The sequence below is a fragment of the Psittacula echo genome (genome assembly GCF_963264785.1).
Source record: "Psittacula echo genome assembly, chromosome: 1".
NCBI lineage: Eukaryota > Metazoa > Chordata > Aves > Psittaciformes > Psittacidae > Psittacula > Psittacula echo.
The window spans coordinates 20,128,553-20,152,490 of record NC_137735.1 but is presented as its reverse complement, the minus strand read 5'-3'; the positions used below and the strand labels follow the sequence as shown (position 1 = coordinate 20,152,490).

General features: G+C 37.3%; 1 protein-coding gene across 2 annotated transcripts in view; it reads right to left on the bottom strand.

Moving 5' to 3' along the window:
• Positions 1-22,171, bottom strand: part of TBC1D19 (TBC1 domain family member 19) — a gene marked incomplete at its 5' end in the record, with an annotated part of 56,017 nt that extends 33,846 nt beyond the window's left edge. Inside the window, 8 exons of one of the 2 annotated variants that reach the window (XM_080623218.1) lie at positions 679-789; positions 1,287-1,333; positions 2,069-2,132; positions 3,032-3,106; positions 10,211-10,286; positions 12,157-12,202; positions 12,978-13,050; positions 22,073-22,171. In XM_080623218.1, the coding sequence (XP_080479344.1) occupies positions 679-789; positions 1,287-1,333; positions 2,069-2,132; positions 3,032-3,106; positions 10,211-10,286; positions 12,157-12,202; positions 12,978-13,050; positions 22,073-22,171 (591 nt within the window). The remainder of the gene's footprint in view (positions 1-678; positions 790-1,286; positions 1,334-2,068; positions 2,133-3,031; positions 3,107-10,210; positions 10,287-12,156; positions 12,203-12,977; positions 13,051-22,072) is intronic. The other variant, XM_080623219.1, reaches the window with a different exon arrangement.
• Between the last annotated feature and the right edge of the window lie 1,767 nt (positions 22,172-23,938).

Below are 23,938 nucleotides of genomic sequence, written 5' to 3'. Positions count from 1 at the left end.
GAAATATGAGCTCAGGTTTTCAAACTGAAGAATCTCACATCAATTCTTTTCATGTCAACTATGAGCTACACCTGGATGTAATAAAGTGGTAAATTAAAGATCAGCTTAAGTATCTCTAATTCTCTGCTCTTTTCCAACCCAGGTGCCAGTTTTTCTACTAGCATAAAATCATCAAGAGCCTTATCACTGAAGCATTAAGAGCTCTCCTATTTTCCAATTATACCCAAGCATCTCCTTTCATTCATGATCTGACAAAAAAAGAGATTTAAAATTACTTTGACAACAAAACCAGAAGCTAACTTATTATCAGGTTACTGATCTTGTATAGCATTAAACAGAACTCTAGAACTAAGATAAGCTACACTGAAAAAAAAAAAAAGAGTAAGTAAATAACACATACAGAAGTACATTTTTGGCACAAATCAAACCTATGTAGCACAAAATAAAAACCTTCCTACCTGCAGGTAATTTGCTGTTTAGTTTTATTTTTCATTAAAAATGCTTTTTCATAAAACTTTCTTATGCTCGTATTTTAACTGCTTGTTTAAATTGATTTACACTTTCAAAAAGAGAAACTTATCATTATACTACAATTTTTTCCTTATTGTTTAGAATCTTATTCATTAGCAAGGCAAAATAATTATTACAGAAACCTCTTGTAAGATAAACTATACTTACCAATTCTGGGATATCTTTAACTTTTAGAGGAACCTGAATTAGCCCCAGATGATTTCTGAAACTAGGCTGGTCTCCATTTTCATAATTTGGGTTTCGAAGATTCATCAGTACCTTAAAAATGGTAGCTCTGTCATTCCTTGGGTATATTTAGAAATTTACATTCAGAACTCTTCTTAACATCATCAGTATTACAAACAATACACTCACTCAACAAAAAAACATTTCCTGCAACTATCATATATACAGGCCCAAATTATCAAATTGTACCTCAACATTTTCAAAATCAAAAAGAACCCAAACTTTTAAGGAGGCAAAGAAAAAGGTCAATTTATGAAATAAAAAAGCAGAACGTATCAAATTATCAGCTTAACATTGCAATTTAAAATGAAAAATTATTTATGAAATCAGAAGGAGAATGGGTCTCAGGAGGAAAAAAGTTAGCTCCAAACTGCTGTTTAGAGAAAGATAAGTTTGTCAGAAATATGCCAAATTTCACTTGCTGTAAAGCACAAATTGTTTGAAATACACTTAATTATTTTTCCCACTTCACATAAAAGACTATAATGGATCCAAGTCAATGGCTGAGTCATTGTTTCATAAACACTTACCTCAAGAAAATCTTTAGGTGCATAAACAGGGCGAAAGAGACTTAGATCTGAAATAAGATTAGAGCAAAGATTAAAGTAACAATGTCACAGATATCATGGCTACAACCACCACATATTCTCCAAACATTCCAGTCTTTGGATTGAACCATTCTTAGATATGGGAGAGAGATGATTTTCAAGAGTTTTAGTTTGGTTTTTTTAACAGAATAGATTGTTAAATTAAATGTAACTGCTGTAAAACAAAAAATAGGGGCTAGCCATAAATGATCCATGAAAAGTGTTTGCCATTGCAGAGGTGGTACTGTGATACAAACCAGTACCTTTGCAAAAATAATTTAAGGAACTTGGCCGTCACCAAGGCAGTTATCCTTGCTCTCCAAAACTGTAATGTGACTGACTATTCTGTGCAAATTATATTTTTGTATTTTATTAATAAAATGTCTGAGCTTAATTATCCAAAGTTCTGAACACCTTCTTTCTATTAGCCTGAGCTAACACTAAGAGGAGCTGTGCCCTAGCTGTATAAATCCCTAAAGCACTGGAATGAGGAGCATTATACCATAACCTCTCTGTGATGATTCAAAGCTAATAAAATAATTTGAAACAAAAAACCCAATGAAATGAATATTTATTTATGCATAATGAAACACTACCAATGAGAAAAAAATATTTAAATCAGTTTATCTTGAAGTGATTACATTGATCTTTGAGTGATAAATAAGATGTATATGCTATTTTTCCATGTACAAAAACTTAATGCACATAAATTTAGTGGATCTTACCTGGCTCATCAGTTCCCATTTCATTCCATTTATTAAGCAGTTCTTTCTGTTCACTTGCAGGCCTCTGAAAGGCACAAGTAAGTAACTCTTCGTTTTTTAATAGAATCAGTAAAACCATGCCTATTTCAAATACATAAATTAATGTAACACATTAAAAAAAAAAAAAAAAAGCACTAGCAACACAAACTTATTTTGCTTACAAATTATCCCCGGCCTGAAGGTATATTCTACTGTAGAAAGTCCAAGTTCCAGTTCAAGGAAAAAAAGAGCCCACGTGTTTACTAATGAATTTTAAGCTGTTTAGTAGTCAGTTTCATATTATTGAAGATTTATTGTTCATTCCATTGAGCTGTTGGACTTCATCATCAAGTTCGTGTCCCTAACTCTGTCATGAAAACCAAACACAGCTGTATCCTTAAACTTATTTCCATTATTTCCCAATTCCACGATCTTTAAAATTAAAGTCTCTAAATTAATAAGAAACAAACCAAAACAGAGCAGAATGAATGACATTGAAATTAGCAATGTACCAATCAGTACCTCTCTCCAAAGTACCTGTTCAGATATTGTTTCCTCCAGTACACAAAGTATATCCCTATTGTGTACAGGCTGTACAATTAGAAGTTACACAGCTGAGTCTGCACACAAAAATGCTCTAATAGAACCAATAAATATAGCAATTAGCTTTACAACATGCTGATGCTCCCTCAAGAGGATAATTACTGCAACAGCAAAGAGGAAGATTTACTTACAGACTTCTGTCTTCTCCCAAGATGAGCTGCTGCAAACATTGCTACTATCCCCAAAAATTATTCTGCATTAAAATTACCTGGATAACAGCCTTTCTGCTCTCAATAACCATGTATAAAATGAACATGTAAAATGAACTTGTGTTACAAGAGTGCAAGATGAGGCTTAATTTCCAAAACCCATCAGTTTGGAAGCAGAAAGTTAATACATTACCTTCTGTGCTAATGGGATACCGAGTTCTGTGCACATGCTGTTTAGACTTTTTAGGATTCGCTTCTCCCAGCTTCCCTAAAACACACAAAAATTAAATTATATGGAACTACTTTATCCTCCAATTGCATTTATCACATAATAGCAAGCAACTTTTAAAAGTTATATATAAGAAAAGCTAGCAAGAATCACTGACTGAATCTGCAAAATCATAAAGGGAATATTTACATGCTAGTTTAAATGGAAACAACAGAGCAAACAAATTTAATATAATAATAAAGAACCAGAAAATTGAGTTGTTCACATTTCAAATCTCCAAAAAGCATGTATTTCACACTTATTTGGTTTTGACATATGCCTAATGATCAAGCTTCCTTCCATATCAACACACAACATTTTTCAAATGATTGTAAGCAGGACAATCAACTGTGGAGAATACCTTCTCCACTTTGTGACCTGAAGAAAGTGCAAGTCTTTCTCAAAACAAGGTATCTTAAATGTTCTCAGAAGTTAAAGAAGTTAGAAATCTGGTATTCTGTAAAACTAAAAAAAAAAAAGAAAATTAAAAAAAAATTATATTCTTGTAAAATAATGCTCAGGAAATAGTTCTCTAAACAGAAAATCAGAAGTAGACAATACCTCAGCAGCAAATGGACAGCCTAAAGAGCAATCAGGTTCTTCTGACTACTGCATTAGACTTCAAACACACCATATGGTGCCTAATCCATGGCTAATTCCTCTGAAGTTAATGCCAACTAGGACTGACTTCCTTGTCAACTGACTTACTTAGGATTTTGCTTCCGTGATTATAGCAGTACCGGTGGGTTGCGTATTTAATTAAATTTTCTGTGGACCATGAGTCAGGCCTCAATCAAATGAATGCAAAGACTCCTCTTAATGTCATTTACTTCTATTTATTATTTGTGATTTGCTTTAGACACACAGCAGTTAGTTACGGTCTAACCACATGTTCCTCAAACTTAAAGTTCTGTCCAAAAGAGGCTGCAGTTTATTAAACAGGAAGTGAATAAAGGGCAGATGTTCAAACATTCAGTAAAAAAAGTAAAAATTAGATCTTGTCTGCAATTGTTTCATTTTAGCTTTCATTTACAAGGCCCTTCCATGACTTTTTCCATCAAATGAAATATCTATCTTTTGATTAAAATTTCATCCCTTTACCCTCTTTTGCATAAACAAAACAGGTTTGAGTTTCAACTGTAAGGAATGTTTTCCAAATTGCAGTATTTTTATAATATTCTGTACAGTATTTTTATTTAACTGAATTATCATATTCAAATGCCTTCCAAATGCTGCAGTTAAATAAACTGGTTATTCTCTCAGGGAGGGATGGTGCAGAGCATTTATAGTATCCTATTTTTGCTAAAGAGTGGTTTTGTTGCTGAAAGAAATGAGAAGCAACAGAGCAGAAAGATTACTCAACCATACAGTGTAAGAAAGTGGAAACAGAGAATATAGAGGTGTTAGTAGCAGTTCAAAAAACAAACTGAAAAAATCAAGATCAATCACAGAATCATAGAATACCAGGTTGGAAGGGACTTCAAGGATCACCCGGTCCAACCTTTCTTGGCACAAGCACAGTCTAGATTAGATATCCCAGCACCTCATCCAGCTTAATCTCAAAGGTGTCCAACACTGGGGAATCCACTACTGCCCTGGGGATATTATTCCAGTGGCTGATTGTCCTCATTCTGAAAAATCTCCCGAGGAGTAACTTGTGCCCATTACCCCTGTCTTTTCCATGTGACTCCTTGTAAAAAGGAAGTCTCCACCTTTGTGGCTACTCTTTAAATACTGTAGCAGGGTGATAAGGTCACCCCTCAGCCTTCTTTCCTCAAGGCTGAACAAATCCAGTTCTCTGCGCCTTTCCTCATGCAGCAGCTTCCCAGTCCTTGGACCACCTCTGTGGCCCTTCCCTGAATCCTCTTCAGCCTGTCCACGTCTTTTTCATATAGCGGGGACCAAAACTGAACACAGGATTCCAGGTGTGGTCTGACAAGTGCTGAATAAAGTGGGATAAGGACTTCTTTATCTCTGGTGATGCCCTTGTTGATGTAACCCAGCATCCTGCTGGCTTTCTTTGCCGCAGCTGCAGACTGCTCATTCATATTGAGCTTGCTGTTCACCAGGACCTACACATCCCTTTCCATGGAGCTGCTCCCCAGCTGGGTAAATCCCAGCTTGTGCTGCACTCCTGTACTGTTTTCCCAGGTGCAAGACCCTACATTTGTCTTAACTGAAATTCATAAGGTTCTTGTTAGCCCACTTTTCCAGCCTATCAAGGTCTCCCTGCAGGATGTCTCATCCTTTCAAAGTGTCTACTTCCCCCTTCAGTTTGGTATTCATCAGGGTACACTTGATCCCATCAAAATTAAGGGGTGAAAACCACACAAACAAAAAAGGCATGGATATACTGCAAGTCAGAAAAGCTACAGAAGAAGCACAGAGGAGGCAGATGGCAGCTTTGCAAGCTCGTTCCAAGGAGCAACAGCAGTCAATACTCTTGGTGTGACTGACAATTGCCAGACCAGGCATTAACTCACTTATTGCACTGGGGAAGCAACATGTGAGTAATAAATCACTTCCGGATACTCAAACTGTGCCATAATTCATACTTCAAGACTCTGCCTGTAAAAGATATTCAAATAAAAGCAACCAAGTGAGGGCTACACAGCCAGATGCCCCCTCTCCCCAGGACAGTGGAGTTACCTGCAGTAAGCAGAAACAGAATGAAGCATCCTCAACTGAAATAAAAGGCAGAGTTCAAAAAGTAATTCCATTAATGGGAACAATACATTTTCCAAGATGATCCCTCTAATTTTATGAAGAAATTTAACACACAGGAAACATGTTGCTGGGATTGCTATGGTGACAATGATAACCTTCACCACTTAGTTGAATCCAAGGAAGGCAGTACTGGAATTTGCAAACAATTCCATAGAGTCATTGAATGGTTTGGGTTGGCAGAGGCTTTCAAGATCATCTAGTTCTAAGCCCCCTGCCAAAGGCAGGGACACCTTCCAATAGGCCAGGTTGCTCAAAGCCCCATCCAGCCTGGCCTTGAACATTGCCAGGGATGGGATATTCACAACTTCTCAGGGCAACTGCTTCCAGTGTCTCACCAGCCTCATAGTGAAGAATTTCTTCTGAATGTCTAATCTAAATCCACTCTTTTTCAGTTTAAAGCCATTCCCCCTTTTCCTGTCACTACCTGCCCTTGTAAAAAGCCCTTCTCCAGATTTCTTGTTAGCTCCCATTTAGGCACTGGAGGCTGCTCTAAGGTCTCCCCTGAGCCTTCTCTTCTCCAAACTGAAAGAACCCAACTCTCAGCCTGTCTTCACAGGAGAGGTGCTCCTGATCATCTTCATGGCCCTCACAAGCCCAACAGGTCCATGTCCTTCATACATGTCTATTACAGACATGTAATATGAGATTTATCTTATCCTGTAAAAAGTAATTTATAAACTTTCACTGCAGTTAAATGAATCTGGGTGGGCAACAAATAAACAGAAATAATGTCACAATTGCACAAACTAGCCAAGATTAGTTACAGTTTCTTCCACAATAATGAATCCTAAAATTCTCCCTAGAAAAATGTTTTTTTCAGGGTGTACTTAATAAGACCTACTCTGCAGGAAGAATTCAAGGTGTCTGGACACAGATTATTATTCATTTAGTACATTTTCTCTAATCAAACCCTGTAAATTTCAAGCAGAAGACAGTGTTTAGTTTGTTGTGAACTTTGTAAAATCTACATATGACACAATTAGAAGACAGCTTTATGGGAGATATTAGACTGTGAAAACACTTCCTAACATTTCTTTGGACTCAGCTTTTTATGCTACTCTTTACCTCTTTTTGCTCTTATTTTTATGTTATCCATCTCACTTCTTCATTACTGTTTGCAGCAAAGTTGTCCTAAATCTAGCAAAGGCTTTCTCAGTGAACTCTGGAAGCAATACAGTTGAAGGGGTCTGCAATCATTTCCCCTCATTAAAATGTAGATATGAAAATAGTCGATACAGCAGTCCAGTGGATTCAGGAATGTTTCAACTCACATCAGTCACTGCTGGGCAGGTAAAGCTAATTAGCAAAATTCAGATTTTTAATCCTAGCATCTAGTGTTAACTCCTTGTCTGCATTAAGATGCATAAGCTTTAAGCAATAATTCTGCCATTTAACAAGGTAGGAAGAAGTGAGCTATCTCCCCAAAACTGTAAGCAGACCAAACACCTCAGAAAACACCAGGGATGCATGTTTTAAAGAAAGGTACTAAATATTGTATCTGACATTTTTCATTAAACAAAATTCCAAGACATAGCACTTCTCTGTCTAGAAAAGACCTAAACCATGATAGACTAAAGCAGCCGTACCCAGTGATCTGTCTCAACCCACGCAGGACCAGCTTTGGAGAACACACAATTATAAAATACACATTATGTTACACCATTATGCAAAGATATGTAAATATTAATGACAGTATTTTTTCTACACTGGACAATACCACAACTGCATCAATGATTTACAGCACTACTACTCCTTGTGTTAATGCGTTATCCTTTCCTAGAAAGCTGTTTTTCTTTTGAGGTAATGAAAGGAATACTGTACAAAAACTTCAGGTCTGCCACCTAAGAATGAGAGAACAGAACCAATTTCAGGAGAAAAAGGGTTAATTACATGCATTTTTATATCTACTTAGAAAAATACTAATATAGTTTTAATTACTGATTCAAAGTCATTCCAATAACTGATATCAAAGTAAGATGGTTTTCAAGCAGTATTACCCTTTTTTCCAGAATTCTTAAGTAAAGCAAAATTAATTAAGATAGAAAAGGATAAAGAAAATGTCAACAAACTCGTAACAATGGAAACAACATCGTAAATGGTGGCTGTGCCTAATTTAACTAGACCATAACTTATACGGAAAACATTTTTCTGCCAGGGTAAATTTTGTTGATAGCACCAAACTATTCTTTTCCAACTGCTAGGATGCTAAAAGTCAAAGTGGAAAAAAAAAAAAAATCTGCCTACAAATAAATCAAAATAAGTCTTCTCCCTTAAAAAAAAAAAATTAGATTTCCAATACCTAATCAAAAGAAGTTGGTAAGTTTCCACTTTTATTTCTCTCCCAAAAGGTACTAGCAACCTGTATGTTTGCATTTAGCTATTTCCAAATATTTTAAACAAAATTATTGAAACACTAACTTTGTAAGATTTTTACATTGTTTATTGCTCTTTAATCAAATAAAGTAAGAAAATAAAACCTAGTTGTAATTCAATTGATCTGGTCATGATTGTTTTCTTACAGACCTATTTCCTACAATGACCAATGTGTGTTCATCTTGAAAATCAAAATATTTTGAAAATACTATGTTAATTCCTAACTGTGTATTTATTACTATTTCACAACTATACCATCTAACAATATTTCTATATGAAAAGGATTCCTATGTCTTTATTGAAGAGCTCCATTTCAAGAAAGGACTTGAAGGAAGATCCACTGCTTTTGGTTGGGATGGAGTTGTTTTTCTTTGTAGTAGCTGGTATAGTGCCATGTTTTGGATTTGTGACCAAAAGGGTGTTGATAACACACCAACGTTTTGGCTACTTCTGAGAAGTGAGTACATAGCATGCAGGCCTTTTCTGTTTCTCATGCTTCCCACCAGGGAGTAGGCTGGAGGTGCACAAGGAGTTTGGAAGAAACAGAGCTATGACAGCTGACCACAACTGAGCAAAGGGATATTCCAGATCATATGACATCATGCTCTAAATAAAAAGGCTGGGAGAAAGAAGGAAGAAGGGAAGCATTTGGAGTTACAGTGTTTGCCTGCCCAAGTAACTGTTATAACTGTTGGAGCCCTGCTTTCCTGGAGATGGCTGAACACCTGCCTCCTGATGGGAAGCGGTAAATGAGTTCCTTGTGTTGCTTTGCTGGAATATGCAGTTTCTGCTTTACTGTTAAACTGTCTTTATATCACTTTTGCCCTTCTGATTCTCCACCCAATCCCACTGGGGGAGAGTGAATGAGTGGCTGAGCTGCCTACCACAGTTGACCTACCCAAGAGGATATGGATGCCTAATATTCTTTGAAACAGGGATATGAAATTTTGAAACTAGTAAAGTCAGGACTTCTACTCATTTCTAAACTATTAGAAAAACAGTTCATCCCACAGAGAGCTAAAAATATTGGTTACCGTAAGTACTATATATGCTTTTACAAAATAATAGTCAATGAAACTGGTTTAGATAAACATACACATAGATACACCTCTGTGGTTTTCCCATTAGTAAACTGATTATTTTCAGGCAGTAAATTGTGGAATTATATTTCACACCACAGAGGAAAAATTGTTTAATACAATACGGTCCCCAAATGCTAACGACTGAAACGCAGGACAGCAAAATAAATCTTACTGGAATAAGAAACCGTATGATTGAAAAAGGAACACAATTTGTTGAATACCTTGTAAAGGAATACTGCAATATATTTCTAGGCATGCCTGAGTTAAGTATCATTTCATCCTTATCTCAGATACTTGGGTTAGATCACATTCTTCAAGCATTCTTTTTTAATGTAGATTTTTTTTAAATTTATTTCAAATGTAAAATATTGGTGAAGAAATAAAACCAACGAAGCAAAAATATCTTTTCATGACACCAAAAATTCTCATTTAATCTTCTATAGTTCAGTTTCTCTTACTGTCCTTCAACATGCCTTACTTAAGCTCCTTAGCTCTATACTTTTCATCTTCCTTTCAAATTTCTAAGTACTAAATGTATCTCTCCTTTCTTTCCTATGTCTGCAGCCTGTTCTCCTTCATTGCAAAACTGCCTGCCTGTGTCTCCTCAAAACAATATTTTTGCAACCTTAAGTGAAATGATTTATAGCTACACTTTTCCTTCCTGCCAACAAAATAAAATTCTCCTCCTTGACCTATTTCACATTATCTCTATTCCACAATTTTCACCTACCTGCCACTATATCCTAATTCTTTCATTCTTGAACATTTCCTGTATGTAGGTAAAATGTCACATATACAATATTATTAATTTTGATGCAATTACAAATTTGTTTTTCCAATTGTACAACAACATTATATACAGTAAATCTAAAATAGTCTAATCAAAGATCTGATGTGAATGGTAAAATTGACAACAACCAACCTGTGCTTTCCTCATATAAGCTAATGGTTCTTTCATATGCTCAGGTGGTGCTGCAGGATGGCAGGGCGAAGGAAACCTTAAAGAAAGTATAGCACATTTTAAATGCTCAGATTTTTTTTCCCCCAGATTTTTATTAACCCTGTAATCGTAAACCTAAACATAACTTCTTTCATGAGAGCACTAGTAATGTGGATCAGAACCAAAAACGGCCATTATTTTTGGATACATTTCTTCCTCATCTTTTCCTATGAACACAAACAACGTAAAGTTATGTTGGTATTAACGTTTCAACATGAGTTCTTATATTAAAGATAATACTTCCTCATAATTTCACATATATGGAAAATAAAATAATTCTGTGAACAAATCAGCTATTTTAAAAGTGCCTCCTTTTCACATCACGTCATCTTTATAACCCCTGAAACTTTAACTATTCAGGATATTATATTTTTTACAAGAGACAATGTAGGGTTTGGAAGAGTTCCTTTTAAAAATCAATACTGAACACGTACATATCCAATGTGGTGTTGACCTAAGCAAAGCTGAATATCCATTCATAAACTGCATATGCCAAAATATAAAAGCTGGAACAGAAATAACTAAAAAAAAAGCATGACTAATTTATCTTCCAGTACTGCAGATTATTTCCAATGGGTTATTGCCAAACATTTTCTCCAGCTTAATTTTAACTGTCTCAAATGCCCTTCAGGAAACAAAATTTACACAAAGCTTCTCTCATAGCTAGCCTGAATTTTCATTTGTTTAAATGCATTCAAGCAGCTCACAAAATCATAGAATGATTTGGGTTGGAAGTGACCTCGAAGATCATCTAGTTCCAATCATCTGCCACAGGCAGGGACACCTTCCACTAGACCATGTTGCTCAAACCCCATCCAATCTGGCCAGTTCTTATCATATGATTTTGGAAAACCTTCCCCAAATTTCTTCCCATTTTTAACTGGTAAGGTCATTCTTGTACTTGATGCTTTGTACTACACAATTCTGTCCCTCTGTGTAGAATGGAATTAATAAAAATAAATTTCAGCAATGTTGTTTCTTGGCTTTTCCACAATGCTCCTAAAATCATACTACTCTCAGTTTCAAATTTACAGGGCTAATTTCATTATTTTGCAGCTTACATCCATGAACTCTAAAAAAGCATAGGCATTAGTCCAAAACACAGGTAAATATTTTTCCTATGAAAGGTACAATGACAATGAATCCTTATTAATAGATACAAGTACAGCTGAAATGAGTCCCTCATACAACTATGACACATTGTTCAAAATCAGCAACTCTAATAAGCTTATTTAAATTAGCACAAATAGATTTGCATACACATTTCTTATTATACAGTTGCATTTAATGCTATATCCGTTGTGAAATTCACCTTTCCTCCTTGTCAGAATGTAGAGGTAACTTACGCTTCCCACAAGTCTAATGCAAAGTTTGCAGAACAATAACAACAAAGGATTTTCAGAAATTTCAGTGTGTTTATAACCATATCCCAAGCATGATAAGCACTGATCTGGTAAGTCTAGAGATTTAATATCTTATGACTTATTCAAATAATTAATACAACAAATATGTGCAATGCTGCCATAAATGTCTGAAAATCATTAAAATTAATTTGCAGCAACTACCTCAGCTACACACGAATCACATTATGACTGTTGGTACTTTTGGACATAAATCAGCAAATTACTAAAGTTACAAAAAAAATTGGTGATATTTATTTCACTCATTCCTTAAAACGTACTTGAGTCCAGTATTTTCACTAGGATTAAAAGAAATAACGGTATTTTAAAAACAGAAATGAAGCAGGTACCCTTGGTATGACAGATCTTGCAGTTAGCAGTAACACATCATACACCTACATATACAAAGGAATCAGAAGTAAAACATGCAAGTACATCTTATTAAATAAAAATACTAAATAAACTCACACATTGAGTTGGCTATAAACAGCATTCTGAAGCTTCTTTTCCCAACCTGTTAAAATAAAAAAATACCCAGAAGACAACTTTAGGAAATAAGACTAATGGAACATGAATCGGACGTTGCTTTGCAGTCACCAGTTTTCTGTCCTGTTCTAATTCATGTCTACCTACCAGAGAGGAAGAGATGAAAAATCCTCATCCTATCAAGATAGGAAAAACTACAAGTTGAGACCTGTATAAAGGTTAAATATCCTTTATTTTCATCTACTGTTCAAATAATTCAACACAGCTTTGGTTAAATAATTATATGCTATTTTTTCAAAGCCATCATATTATTATAACAACTATAAATATTAAGAAACACAGTGTTTCTGATTATTATTTATCACTTATGATCAAATCTTAATAACTTATCATCAAATCTTCACATTATAGTTACACAGCCTGCAAATTCCTATGGAAATAGGAAATTTAACTAAGGACAAAATATTCAAGAGTACTTCCACAAATGCTACTTTCCACTTTCAGAAGTGACTGAACTCTTGTATTATTCAGAACTTTCAGAAAAATTACCAGTATCTTGTAAAAGTATAAAATCCCTTCTTTGCATAGTATGTTTTCTCAAAATTCTGCTGAAATCCAAGAACTGTTTCCCTTTTAATTTTCTCTCTCTTGTTCAATACTCTGGAATCACTGAATGCTTAATTCTGGATATTGTGAGCAAAAAGACACCAAGCTGCACAAACTACTACTTTCATCATGTATGTTGCATATGTTCTTACACAGATCTATACTATTCACAAATGTATCAACGAAATAATACAAACCTGATGTCTTCAGAAAATCCTTAATGTCTTCTTTTAGTGATTCCAGTTTAATTTCTGGTTTGTGTAGGCTAACCTAAAATGAAAAATTAATAAATAAGCATCAAGCGAGCACTAAAAAGAAAGTAAGTTGTATATAGTAATATATAGTTATATGCACTATATATATATAGTGAAATAACACACATGCTTAAGGTTACACACAAAGCAATCTGCTTCCTACTAACTTGACAATGGTAACTGCAGCAAAAAATATCAGCCAACTTTCTCCTCACTCGATGTCTTTTCTTTCACATCAGTGCTAAAAGCTGATGTGGTGAAGGAGGGAGAAGAAGGGAGCGGGAGTATGGAGTGACATATATCTTTAATATTCTGAGCAAGCAAAAATGCTAGACTACACATTAAAGGACTGGTCATAAGGTACATAATTAAATAACTAGAAGCCACTCACTATATTCTACATGAAAGAATCGAACTAAAAATGTTCCCCAACTCTTCATTTAACCTCCCACAGTTCACTTCTTTCAGATATGAAATGACATCTTCAAACTTCAGATAAAAACTGTGGACCAAACATTTCTCACTGCAGCTGTGACTACCAGGTATATACATCCTCTTGTAATGAAATACACTCAACACAGACAATTTAGGTACCAACCAGCTTTACAACCGTACCATGAAGCTACCACCAAGATGGTGCTGCAGACTTTTCAGCACCAGCGGGAGCAGCTGCTCTAGCATCTCCTGCTTCTACAGCTAGACGAAGAGGAGAAAACAAATAGACCATAAAGGTCTAAAAGGACAACAAACAGAAACTCAGGAATTTCTGTAACTTCTAATACATATTTTCCTAAAAGTGGAGTGTGACAATAGCTGATTTACACCAGAGGATAAAGCTAGAGGCTTAAAAAAGAATAGCAACCCTGACTGCTAACTGGAAAATAACACTGGGAGATCCATGTGCAACTTACTCTACTGTCGTGACAGCTGAAGGCATATGTTAGAAGCATAGGGCCACATAATCTACCCCAAAATGTGAGATGTCTCTTACCAAAAGCAACTCAGCAATATGCTATAGACATATCAGCTGCTGATTCAACTGCAGGAAGTTATGCTGTAATTAAAAATAAATTTTCATCAGCCTGTGCACTTTGCCAGCCCTAAGAGCACCGCAGACAGCATGGCATGCTTAAGGTCCATCACACACAACTAACAAACTTCACAATCCTTACCATTTACACACAAAAAAGGGAATTTGCTGTGCTTGCTGGAAAAGTTGGTCTACATGAATTCACAATGCAAAATTTTAAGGAAATCTTTCAATTTTCCCTACCTGAAAGGAGGAACGCCTAATAATGCAGAGACTGATAGCATCAGCATTTCTGCTCTTATTTTAAGTCACCTTGCCACTATAGGTAAGGAAGGCTTTTATATTTGGTTTACTGACTGCAACAGCAAAGAGACTATTAAGCATGCTTTCTGAGAAAGAAAGGTGATCCTAAGCACAAACCATGAGGTGTGATGAACTGCATAACTCTCATGTCATGTATCCTGTTCAGCACAACGGTAAAAGCTGGCAAAGGGTCATCATTAAAGGTAGGAAATCAAAGATTTTCGTGGTAGTTCTTGGGCAGCTCACAAATCGCCCTTTTAAGCAACAGCCTCAAGGAGTATTTTATGAATGGCTCCTTCTGAGCCTACTTTTGTGGAAAGTGCTGTTTTGGACTGACATGCCAGGCGGAGGGTTTTTTTCTGCCGCAAGGCAGTGGTTCAGTACCAATCCTGTATGCATTTTAAACAAAGTAACACACATCAAACTGGGTAAACTGTGCCTTACTGTTCCTCAGAAGCTTTTGTGCACACTTTTGTAAATGTTCAGCTTTGTATTCTGGGTTAAATATGGCCAATCCCAAGGTCCATGGGTTGTTTACCTTTAAAATCCTTTATAGATATTCAAAAAACACCTCAAAAATACAACTCATCAAGAGATGATAAATTACACACACAAAAAAAAAAAAGAGCTTTAGAATCTATTGAAAAGCAGGTTCACTGTCTTAACACTGTGAGTAGTGAAAGAAGTGACAAAAATGCAACCAGGAGAACAGTATTTTAATCCTCTGCTGGTCACACATCTGTAATATTTGTGGGCTCGTGGCTCATTAAGGAAGGTCTGACACTCATACTGACTTTTTCTTATGTGTGGATTCCTGGAAATTATGGCTACTCATATAATATATTGCATTAGAGGAGATAAAGAGTTCAGTCCGCACAGATTACTTCCCATTTTTTCTGTCAGGTCAAAAGATAATGACAGAGGACCTTCTTGTGAACTGCAGTTCCCAACAGAGTCTGCTCCCCAGCTGTAGAACAAAGAAATAGTGACTCTTTTGTATGCAGCAAGGCAGCAGCCGAAAAAGCAGCAGGACAGCACCACAGGGAAAACTTTCTCCAAGGATTACATTAGTGCATCAATCAGTTACCTTCATGTCTTCATGCCCATTTATTCAGTCAAATTCTATTTCACTATTCCTAGCCCTGCTGCAGCTGCAGCAAATACTCCTGTGCTAATCTTTAACTTACCGGAACTTTTAGCCTCTTTCCTGTACCCTTTTCCTTCTCTTGACTGCAAAATGCCCTACTGAGACAAACTTTCATGTAGGAAACATGAAAATTCTCCCTCCCTCCAAATTATGCGGGCATTTCTGTCCCTATTGTTGCCATTTCAGGACGCAACTGCCAAAGCCTCCTCCCATTCCCACTTTTATTTACTTCTGGATTATGATAAATACATTCCTACAGTGCTAAACAGAGCTACAGAGACACAGAAACTGCTACTGTTAGGGACTCATTGCATACTGGATTGCTGCTCAGTCTTCAAATCAGACTTCTCACCTGAAAGATGGCTCAGACAGCTGCTGAAGCCAGTACAGAAGAACATACCTCTTTGGAATTTATATGGGTGTTTAAGGGAACTAAACTGTGGAGTCAAGCAGACTTAGCAGAGATGATGTATCAAAATCACCAGACCACGTTTACCACACACTTTTATTTTCCCTTTGGACTAACTGATCATATTTCTGTGTTGTACTACGTTGCAAAATATATTTAGGTGTTTATATTTTAAGTAGGGTTTGTTTGTTGTAAACTTCTTGGTACAACATGTTGCCTAAGTCTCATTTGCATTTTCATCCCTATGAGGGTTTGGTAGAATGAAAAGTATGTTGCAAAAATTTTTTTTATATAAAAAGTATTACTGTGATTTACACTGATAAAAATGCCTGGCTAAGGTTTATTAGGAAAAAAACACCTTGATGAGATTTGTACTGATGAGCTGAATTCATTTCCTGCATGATCAAAATGCAGCATACACCCAGGTACAACTACAGACTGCAATTTCAATGCACACATCTTGATGAAAGAGTATCTTTCTTTTAAAAGAAAATAAAATCTGGTACTATAAGGAGGCTATCACAAGCAGGGTAAAAGAGAGTGAACAATACAGGGGAGCAACCCACAATGGTAGAGTGACAACCAGACCAGGGAAGAATTCATGCTATGCAGAGGCTCAGTCAGGCCAACAATCCTGAAAGGAGACAGGGATGAATGCAGCATATTTCAGCAAGCAATAACACATTATTTTTAATAACAGTTGATGCCTACCAGTTTCTTTTCCCATATAACTGGCATTGTGAATTCTTATGGGTATACCAGCTTTCAGGCACTGGGTGTCTGTGTTCATCTACAGTCTTGGTCAGCTTCTTGCAAATCAAGGAGCAACTGGCTGTTAGACATTCTTTCATAAAACAAGCTATTAGTACAGCATTTCTTGGCACCCTCTTCTTCAGCTGTACAGAAGAGAAAAGGTAGTTTTGAGACTCGAAATTCTGCCAAACCTTCTGAAAGCTGGCTAAGGTACCACTAGCAGTCCTTCGTATACATCTTTGCCTTCGATTTTGGCAAAGTATCCCACTGAGATCTGGGCAGTCACCACCGTAAGTGATACTCTAAATGTACACTTTCTGTGTACTTGGATGCCAAGATAGAAGAAAACCCAGACACTCAACACTGATCTGGCTGAAAGCAAGCAAAAGAAAAGCACAGCACTTAGGTGGAAAATGCTGGTGGGCATAGTAAATTGATTGGTAGAGCAACTGAACAGAGAGACAAGTCTAGGGGCAAACTATCATCCAAATTTGGAAAAGGCATTCAGTCACCATAACTGAGGCAGCATTGACCATGCAAGAGGATAGATGAGCCATCAAAGTGCAGCACTCATAGAAATATAGGAATATAGCTAGAGCACCAGCAACATATTACAAAGGGGAGGCTTGACAGAACAAAGTGTTCCAGCATAACTCCAGTGCTAAACTATTTCTTTTCTCAACAAGAATAAACACTGCAGAGAAGTGACCCAACTACACTGAAATGTAGAACTGCATCAGGTGAACACATATTTTTATCCTGCTGCAAACAGTTCTGCAAACAACTTTACACAATCTAAATATTTTTACAGGCTATATGCCATAAGTTCTCTTCAAAGCTTTTTTGGTTTAGATAAGTATGTACACTCCTAGAGCATTTATTACTGTTTATTATGGTTTTGCACAAGTGTGCAATGTTTTTAGCATTTATTGCTATTATTTCCCAAATTACAATAAAGCACACACTCCCAAATGCAGTCCAACTTTAGCAGAAGTGAATTCAATGAAAGCTAATAAACATTCACCTTTTCTCACATAATCCATTCTGCCATAACTTCATTTTATCAGGATGAAGCCCACCTGTTAAAAACTACTTCAAGTACAACCACAACAATTTCAAGATAACACTCTCTAAACACTTTAAATCCTACAAATTTTAAGGGAATGGTTTTGGTTTATACATTTCTGTAATAGAAGGAGGAATTATTCTGAGCATAACCAAAACAAATCTCAGCAAGGGTAAAACCCTGATTAAATTGACAATTTTCCAACCCTTCTACATTTCTGCACTGTAACAGAGAGCTTCAATTAGCCTTATACAAGAATAAACAGCTTCAAATGTCATGTTCTTCTAAAAGATGCACAGGATAAATTTTTTATAATATAATATTGATGTTTTAATAGTTTTTCTAGGTTTTATTTGAATATTAGTGCTGCAAATAAGATACACAAAAGGTAAAACATCCAATGTACATTACTAAAAAAAATAAATCTGTGAATCAAGCTTGCATTGCTTCTGAACTCCATAATTTGTCCAATGTATACACAACTGCATTCAATTTAAAACTCACTGTACTGCAAATGTTACTGCTGAACATTTAAACTAAAGTGCAAGCTCTATCAGTAAGCCCTTTGTTAAATACAATGCATGAAAAGGAATCATCAATTATCCAGGATGACTTACAAGCCTATGTTTATTTGCTACGTTTTATTAAATAAATGCTACATTTCACAGAAACATTCTCCTCCTTAATTCGATCTCCTACTTAAGTAGTGACCACTACCAATTTATTTTTTTAACTGTTGGAGAAAAATGTCATGCGAATAACACCCTCAGATATTTTGGAAACTGTTCACTCACATAAATTCTAAGATGTGTACCTGTACTCCCTTTAGAAGCACACAGTCATGCAATACCCCAGCTGCAGTGTTCCTAGCACTCCCAAAGCAAGCTCCTCTGCTGCTTCATTCAACTGAAGTCTTGTGTACCCCAGTAACCCCAGCAGCAATTCTACCTGTTGAAAAGCTAGTATCTAATATTTTGGCTCTTTGTAACTGTTACTATTTCCTTTCCAACACACTACAAAATATGCTCAGAAGAAATTCCAAAGCAAATGACAGACACAGCAACACTCCTTCTGGCATTCATCTCTTTGTATTAACTGCAGGCATGTTACCAATATACCAGAACTCAACCTGCAAATTCAACCTTACATTGATTTTCCAAATTGTCGCATAACCCTACCTCTACCTCAGTTTTCAGGACAAAATGTGATTATCTTGGTATCCCCAGAGCTAAAGCTGTAGCAGCAAATCATTTGGTGCCCATGCCAAACTTTATCTCAAAGAGATTGTGTATCACAGTCCTTGACACTAGCTCAGGCTCTCAGTGACAGCCAAGCACAGCTCTGGTGTGATCAGTTCATAACCACAGGGCTACTCTATCATCTCTCACAAATAATGCCAGGATATTGTGTCTTCCCAAAAATTCTATTAACTTGTGAAAGAAACTGCTCATTTTCACCTCTCCTTCCTAGACATTAAAAGAGATGAATTTACAAAACATAGTTTTTGTTAATATTTACAATACTGTTTGTGAGACCACATGAACTCTCAAAAATCGCAGGTAATAGAATGGACCTTATGATCCATTCTGACTCTCATGTTTTCAAAACTATTTACTGTCCCTGAGGAAAGAGTATCAACAAGGTCGTTTTCTACACTGACAAGATGAAGAGGAATCTTTGTAAAGGTAAAATACAACTGTAGTATAAATACTCAAAAAAAGTAGGTTTTATTCTAATGCACTGCCTCAAGAGATTTCTCATACTACTATATGCATCCACCAAAATAGTTTAAAATCACCTAAAAAGGGACCACCTGTGTAACAATACTGCAACCGGTGCAGAGGAAGCATTGTTCAGTGTCATGGTTTAAGCCCAGGCCATAAATTAGAACCACGCAGTCTACTTCCCCTCCCACCTTTCTTCCCCCCACTCCTGGAGGGACGGGGAGGAGAATCGAAAGAATGCAGCTCCCACGGGCTGAGATAAGAACAGTTTAGTAACTAAGGTATAACACAAACCACTACTGCTACCACCAATAATAATAATGATAAAGGAATAACAAGGAAGAGAATACAACCGCTCACCAACCGGTACCTCACCCCCATCCTGCAGTGATCCAGCCCTTCCGGGAACTCTCAGTTCTACATCCTGGGCATGACGTGCTGTGGTATGGAATACCTCTTTGGCTAGTTTGGGTCAGGCGTCCTGTCCCTGCTTCCTCCCAGCTTCTCCTCCTCCCTGGCAGAGCATGAGACTCACAAAGTCCTTGGTCAGTCTAAACATTGGTGTTATCAGCTCTGTTCCCAGGCTGAAAGTCAAAAACACAGTGCTGCAACAGCTACTAAGAAGGAGGAAAAATGACTGCTACTGCTGAACCCAGGACATTCAGAAACTGACTGTTAACCAGAAGAAGGAAAAATAAATATCACCTCCTATCAATAAACTGAGTTCAGGTGTGATGCACAGCAACAGCAAAGTTTTCCTATTTGGTAATGCAACTTCAGTAATACTCCATGTAATGGAAGGGAAATCAAACTTTCATTTAACACAGAGAGAAGCAAATTCAGAATTCTGCTGCTAAGTGATGGACAAAGATAAGGGACTCACTGACTGGGTCTTTGCAACTGCATAGTATAGCAATAATATGACTATACAAGCATTACAAATAAAACAAATCTATACTGTGCATGAAAGAACATAAATGCATGGAAGGTCAATAAAAAAATTTCAAGATCAAGGAGAACATAAAGATTCCTGACAAACAGGGTGCACAACTCTCTACACTGAGAAATCCTTTTGTTGATGTAGCTATATTTTTTCAAGTCTTTCAGATCACTACACTGAACTATAGATCTTCTATTGATCTTCTATTACAAATTCTGCAAACACCTATTCTAAGAATCAATCAGAGTATTTGTTGCCCTGATTATTTTCCCTCACCTTAACACCTTGTATGATTAGATTAATTTTCTGATCTACATACATACATGGGGTTTTGTTTGTAAAACAGTGCTCTGCAAAACTATCATGACAAATTTGGCTGTGGTCATTAGATCATGTTTTATTTATTTTATAGGTTACCTTTACACTTTGATTATGCAGAGTTTCTGCTTGTATTGAATAAATTGAAATGCTACAGAGTCAGTGAGGATTTAGGGATTTAACTGCCCTTCCAGATATCAAACACCACCATGGAAGGGCACTGCTAAGGCCCTCAGAGGGTATGCCTGTATGAAAAGGCTGTACAAAATTGCCATCCACTAGCAGAGTTTAAACACCCCACTAAGTCCTGATGACATCCAGCTTCCGCGTGTTTCAAAACAAACATGCAAAGTATGAAATAGCTGTGAAATCAGGCCTCAAGGGAGACAGAGACAAAAGAATGAATGTGGAGGTGAGAACATAAAGGTTTTATTATAATCAGTAACAGAGTTGATAGAGAACCTGTTTACCGCCTTTGCTGAGGACAAGGTCTTGAACTTCACTTTCCACACCTCGTGTCAGGCTTTGTGCAATGATGAATTGCCCAACACTTAGGAGAACCCAACATCAATACTCTTATAATTCCAGCCCCCTTCAAGTTAGGCACATTTGCTTACTCATACATCCAGAGAGCAGTCAACAGGAGCAAAGCAGATGTACATTTAGAAAAGCAAATAGACACGAAACTGGTAATTAAAAACAAATAAAAAACCAAACCCAAACCCCCAAACACCACCCCCACCCCAAATTTCATAAGACCCAACCCAAAACATTTCAGTAACGCCCAACAGCATCAACATTACAGCACCACTACTATGTTATTATGGTTCCAACAACTGACACAATTTTCACCTGAAACATCCTAAATGAAGTTCAGCTGAAATACGAAAATCTGGCTTCAAGTGCAAAGAAATTACTAAATTTTAAAAAGCAACTGCCTTCCCAGCTACAAAAATGAATTTTAATATGCATTTCCATCTATTTTCATTTCCTTTCACCAAACACTCATTTTCTCAGGGTCACTCTGCAGGGGTGGGCCTGTATTTAAAGCTTTCCAAATTAGAGATTAAAAGACAAAGAGATTAATTTTTGGAACTATATGAAGCAGCGAGATTTCAAAAGGACAGTCTTCATATTCACTTCAGTCCCAAGGGGGGAAAAACTAACAATACAGTTCTAGAAACCAACCAGACCGCTCTCCGGCCCCGTCAGGGAGGGGAGCAAAGGGAAGGAAGAGGAGGCCGCACGGGCTGGGCAGGGCTGGGGCGACGGCCGGGAACAAAAGACCGGGAAGGGGAAATGGGCAAGGGAGGCGAGCCTGGGGGCACGGCGCCAGGTCGGGGCTCACCCGGGCCTGTCGCTCCAGCTGGGAGTGGAGGCTGGAGCCCTTCAGCCGCTGCACGATCCGCGCTATGGTGAGGGAGAGCCCGCTGTCCGGGTCCAGCATCGCGACACGACACCCCTGGCCACTGGAGGGATGCTGCACCGGACAGCTTTCGCCGCGGCACCCCGCCTCGGTAACCGGCGTTACCAGGCAACTGCGGGAGCGGGGCCGGTCCTTCGGCTGCGTCCGGCTGGAAACTGACGCCGCACAGAAAGGTTCCTGCCGCTGATCATGACCCGAGCGAGACAGCGTCGCCTGCCTATATGCCCAAACCCTCGTGGCCACGTCGCCGCTCAGCAAGGCTTAATTAACTTGTCTGGCTTTGCCTTGTAAAGGGCTAAACTTTATCTTGCAGTCAGCTATTGCACCTCAGCTGAGATGTTGTTATCAGTAGCTTACAATGCAGCATCTTTTTGAACTCCTGCTCAAAAACAGCTGACTGTGAAAGAGCTTCAAACCCAGTGCAGTCAGAAAGATCAGCTTAGAAAACATCTTTAGCTGCAGTTTAAGTGACTTTGCTCAGTATGAGGTAGCAGAAGTCATATATTCACATCATTAAAACTTGAGAAACGGTTAAAAAGCTGCTTTAGGACCTGAGGTATCACATCCAGCTGGTTTGAACAGCAAATTCAGCCCTGAGGCTCATTTCTGTGTGCTCCTTGAGGAATTCAGGTGAAGTTTTATTGTGCTGTTGACTATTTTACCCCTGTCTGCTCAGCATTAAGAAGCATTAATTCATGCTGAGTAACAGGAACCAGCACAGCCCTCATTTAAGCAAAGCAGCTGTGTGGCACTATGTATACCTCACTGGGTGATGTAAATGCAAGGAACTTTAATCTACTTAGCTTTTACGGGAAAATCTATTCCTATGTGCATCAGTAACAGGACCATGTAATGAGATTCTCACTTAATAAACTAATTTACTAAGCCAAAGTACTAATTTTGAAGATCCCAGAATAATTAATAAATAAGCTAAGAGAGTTCAACGAGGTAACATGGAAAAGCTGAGCTCTGACCTCCAAAGCTAAGCATTAATACCATTTTCAGCTCTGAGGATGGCAATACCTCTGTAAAACAGAGAATGTGTCAAGATTCTGAAACATCAGGTTGTAACTTTTTCACTGCTGTGAGTGATGCAGATGTGAGGAAATGAAGATAGATGTCGTCAGTTACCTTGCTAGAAAAAACAACTAGGTATAATAGGTATAAAACTACACTGGAACTCATCTGTCTGCAGCCTCTTTCGAATTATCTGTGAGCATTTCTGGATAAAATTAAGTTTAAAGAAGAATGGTAGTAGAATATCAGAGATATTCAACAAACTGTAGAGAAACCTGGAGAAGTCACTTATGCTAAATCAAAACACGGAGGAGAACCCACTTTTTAATTCATGGAGAACACGGAAATTAAATGCCCAGATACCAATGCCTTGAATATCTGTTCTAATTTACATTAAGTTTTCTGTCAGTTCTGCTCTTACATGCATATATGAAGTTATAGGCAACGGTGAGCACACTTTATTCTTTTTCTCTGTGTATTGGGAGTTAATTTGCCCACATTCCCAACTGGACAAGCATACAAAGTGTGATAGTTTTGTGTGCTAGTTCATAATAGAATTCTGCAAAGAGTTCACACTGAGGCAGTACCTCTCCTCATTTTTCTTTTATTGAGCAGAATTGTTTCTTTGTGTAGGAACTTCATCTGCTAAGACAAGCTCATGTGGAAGAAAAGATCATGCCACTAAACTCCACAGCATTATGCCTCTAAGTCTAGGGTTTTACATTGCTGCTGCAAGTGTGAGAATAAGCCCTATCCCTTAGCCTAGTACAG